Source organism: Sardina pilchardus, chromosome 10, assembly GCF_963854185.1.
Source record: "Sardina pilchardus chromosome 10, fSarPil1.1, whole genome shotgun sequence".
NCBI lineage: Eukaryota > Metazoa > Chordata > Actinopteri > Clupeiformes > Clupeidae > Sardina > Sardina pilchardus.
This window is the reverse complement of record NC_085003.1, coordinates 21,298,137-21,301,933: the sequence shown is the minus strand read 5'-3', so window position 1 is coordinate 21,301,933 and position 3,797 is coordinate 21,298,137. Positions and strand designations below refer to the sequence as shown.

General features: G+C 45.0%; 1 protein-coding gene across 1 annotated transcript in view; it reads right to left on the bottom strand.

Annotated features, from left to right (window-relative positions):
- The window catches only part of slc6a15 (solute carrier family 6 member 15), a 20,551-nt gene extending 17,017 nt beyond the window's left edge, over window positions 1–3,534 (bottom strand). The window contains exons 1-2 of the mRNA XM_062548072.1: window positions 3,401–3,534; window positions 1,548–2,046 (exon numbers count right to left, since the gene is read on the bottom strand). Coding sequence (XP_062404056.1) covers window positions 1,548–1,848 — 301 coding nt within the window. The 5' untranslated portion in view covers window positions 1,849–2,046; window positions 3,401–3,534. The remainder of the gene's footprint in view (window positions 1–1,547; window positions 2,047–3,400) is intronic.
- Between the last annotated feature and the right edge of the window lie 263 nt (window positions 3,535–3,797).

Sequence of the window (3,797 nt, the reverse complement as noted above, 5' to 3'; positions counted from 1 at the left end):
TGTAAAAAAGCATATCCATGGGCAAATTCATATGCATTCCCATGACTTATTTTCAACAAGGCATTTGGCAAATATTTTCACCCATTTATTTAATTCAAGTCATTTTGTGTTGGTTATCCAGCTGTGAAACGTTAGCGTAGCATTCGTAACTCTTCCGCTGAAACCCGATGCCCTCTGTCAGGGTGCCACAGTGAGCGAAGGAGCAGGGTGTGGCTGACCCGGAGTCAGCATTCGCCTGCGTCAGGACAGGAGTCGATGTGCACACACACACACACACACACACACACACACACACACACACACAATCACACCAAACACACACACACACACACACACACACACACACACACACACACACACACACACACACACACACACACACACACACACACACACACACACACACACACACACACATACATTCGCCTGCGTCAGGACAGGAGTCGATGTGCACACGGTGCACAGGCACACGGTGAGGCGAGTCGAGACAGCCGTGGCTATATGCCGCTGCCAGCGAGGCAAAGTGGCGGGCCAGCCTCTTCTAATCTAATTACAGAGGAGCCCAGTGGGGTGGCCAGCATCACTTCAAAAGGCCCGGAGCACACGCCATGGGGACAGCGCCTGGACGCCACTCAGCCGTGGCTGCTGCCGCTCAGATGGTGGTGGAACACACACACACAACACACACACGCACGCACGCACGCACGCACGCACGCACGCACGCACGCACACACGCACACACGCACACACACACACACACACACACACACACACACGCGCACACACACACACACAATCACACACACACACACACACACACACACACACACACACACACACACACACACACACACACACACACACACACACAGGCACAGATCCAGAATTCATTCTTTCACTTTGTCTTTTCACTCTTGTCTCTCCCACACACAAACACAAATGAGTAACATTACTACCAACAAATGTACACATGTCATCGCCACCACTGGCGAGCCTTGAGTATTGCTTTGTAATCAGCTTTGTGTAATCTCAGATGGAAATATACCCTGCTATTATCTCCCCGTCGCACGTGGAAGATGATTCATTACAGTAGGGTCTATAAAGGATATGTGCCACAGCACGCCTGCCCAGAATGGCACGGTGTGATACCACAAACGCCCCAGACATCCTCCCCAGACTTCCTCTCAGACTTCAGAGAACCGGCATGTATTTCTCAGAACAAGACATTGTTAAAGAATCTGATGCAATACAAACTATCATTATGTCACAGAGAGACTGCTGTCCTTTGAAATATTAATGATCTCAGGCCGGTTGAGGTGGTGAATTCAAGACACAGCAAAACTTGTGATGTGGCGAGAACAGTAGAAGTGAAACTAGCCACCAATCCTCTACAAAAAGAAGATGAGTTTCTGAATGCTTCAAATCTAAATCCCTAACAGCCCTCAACAGTGAGATGACACACAGACGACTGAGTGACAATCCTGTCGTGACACAATAAACAACACAGATAATGAGAAACTGTGTCTGAAGACCTTGACAAGACTCACCTCCACCATTCTTTTGACACAGGTAGGGGAACCTCCACACATTCCCCAGGCCAACGGAAAAGCCCACCTGGGCCAGGATGTACTGGAGCTTGCTGTTCCAAGCAGGCCTTTCCTCCTCAGCATCATCGGAGGCCTCCTCAACATCTTTGACCTTCTCCTTGTCCCCGGAGACATCATTGACGATCAGTGAGCTCTTCTTGAAGGAGTCGTCACAAGTGTCCTCGTTGGAAAGCAGGTCTTTGACTGACTCTGTAACATCATCGTCAAGCTCTCTCTTGACGGACTTGCTGTTTTTGGGCATTTGATAAATAAACCACGGCAGGGGTGGGCGTAATGTCTTTTTGGTGGTTGAAGGGATGGATTGCGGTGGTTCAAAGCCTGTTCACTTGGATGGTGCAGGATTCCAGTCAAAGTAAGGCAATGTTTTAAACTGAGCTGAGTTTCAATGAATATGATGAGGAGTTGGTGGTAGGTTTAATTCTTCATTGTCACAAGATGTCTACACAGAAAAAGAGAAAACAAAATCAATGTAGGCTTTTGGAAAGTGATGAACAAAGTATTCCCATAAACACTGGTCTACTTCCACATCTGTGCTCTTGTGAGGAGTCTTACAGCTGGGCATGAAGGCAGAATAACTTCAATCGAAGTCGTAGACAAGAGCAAATAGTCCAAGGAAAAACGCACTGTAATGAACAACTTGCGTCATCTATTCTTCGATGTAGACTACAACCACAGACTCGTCAAAAGAGGACATGCCCATATTTTATAATGTAGAGGATAGCTGTGTTAAAACTGATACGCAATATCAGACAGACAGAGAGATGTAATTTTCCAAACTCTCCACGACAGATTATCCAGTCTGCTGTAGAGGTCCAGCTACTTAAAACTAGTCCGCCTGCAGTATTTGAAGCTATGTAAACATCTAACATGAATCTAAGTGCAGTGACAGGTGGAAAATTCTTCAGAATAGTGGGTGTGCTCTGGAGGACTATCGCATTTCCGCGCGCCTAAATAATTTATCCCCGAAGCAGTGCACGAGGTGATTTGCATACGAACCCAAACATTCGTTCCCCACGCAGCTCCGCGAGCGCAATCATAACTCAGACGCCATCTGTATTTGGCGCGTTCGGGTATAAACGAGACTTGCATCATTCACATGCACAAACATAACAATGAGGTTCCCAAAATCAAGCTGCGGTCAGTCACCAAAATAGTGAACAGAGCGACCGCGACAGCCTATTGGCGCTCCCCTGCGCGGCTTAAGTGATTTAAATAGATTTTCTTTACACCTCAAGGATTAGCTTCCCCTAAAATGTGGTCCTGCGACATTTTTCTTTCAAAAGAAATGAAGGAAATAAAAAATGGGAGTCATAATGATCCCAATTAATTTAATTATTACCTTTAAACGCACAACAAGCATTTCTAACCCTGGTTGATGGACAAAATAGCATGGGTTATCATTTTCCTTTGTGCCCCATGATAAACTGGATTGTATAATTAATGGTGGGCTCTAGTGGCCTAAATAAAAATGAAATCAGGCCATTTTACCTCATTTAAACCAGTAGCCTACATGAACACATGATGTTACACAATTGAGCATAAAATTCTTCTGATTGATTCTTGAAATTCAACAAATTGCTGTTTATGGCAGGCGAAATTGTATTGTGCGTCCTACATACAGTGCAAATCTATTTCTCCAAATCGCTTTGTCACCTGAATTAAGATTCAACCATTTCCCCCGCCCCGCGTCTATGCCATCCATGTGCACTATTTCATCAGACACCGCATCCCTCCAACCCCGAAGTACAAAAAGAGAAAGGATTACCCATCAGTTAAAATTAATTATACATTACCTGATATGGCAATAAAAATGGGTCGAGCACGTCTTCCAACACTATTGTTAATTTCGGATTTTCTCTCAAATAAATGTCCTAACAGGTTAAACAACGCCAAGAGCACATGTGCCAAACCCTATACACTAGACATCATCACTTCATCTGATTCAGAAGAGCCGGCGCTATGCGGAGACGCTTCTTCATCTTTGAGGATGAGGGGTATTTTGCGATACATGTAGTATTACGCATACGGACAAACCACATAAAAATCCTCCAGGAAAAACAACTGAAGTAAGAATATGCTTAATTTGATAACGCGACTTAAAACGAGGCGATTAAAAGTACTAGATGTCAATAAAATGTTTGCCAATTATGTCAGAGGTGTATCAAATCCCCCTGTTTTCAAAAAGTGGTT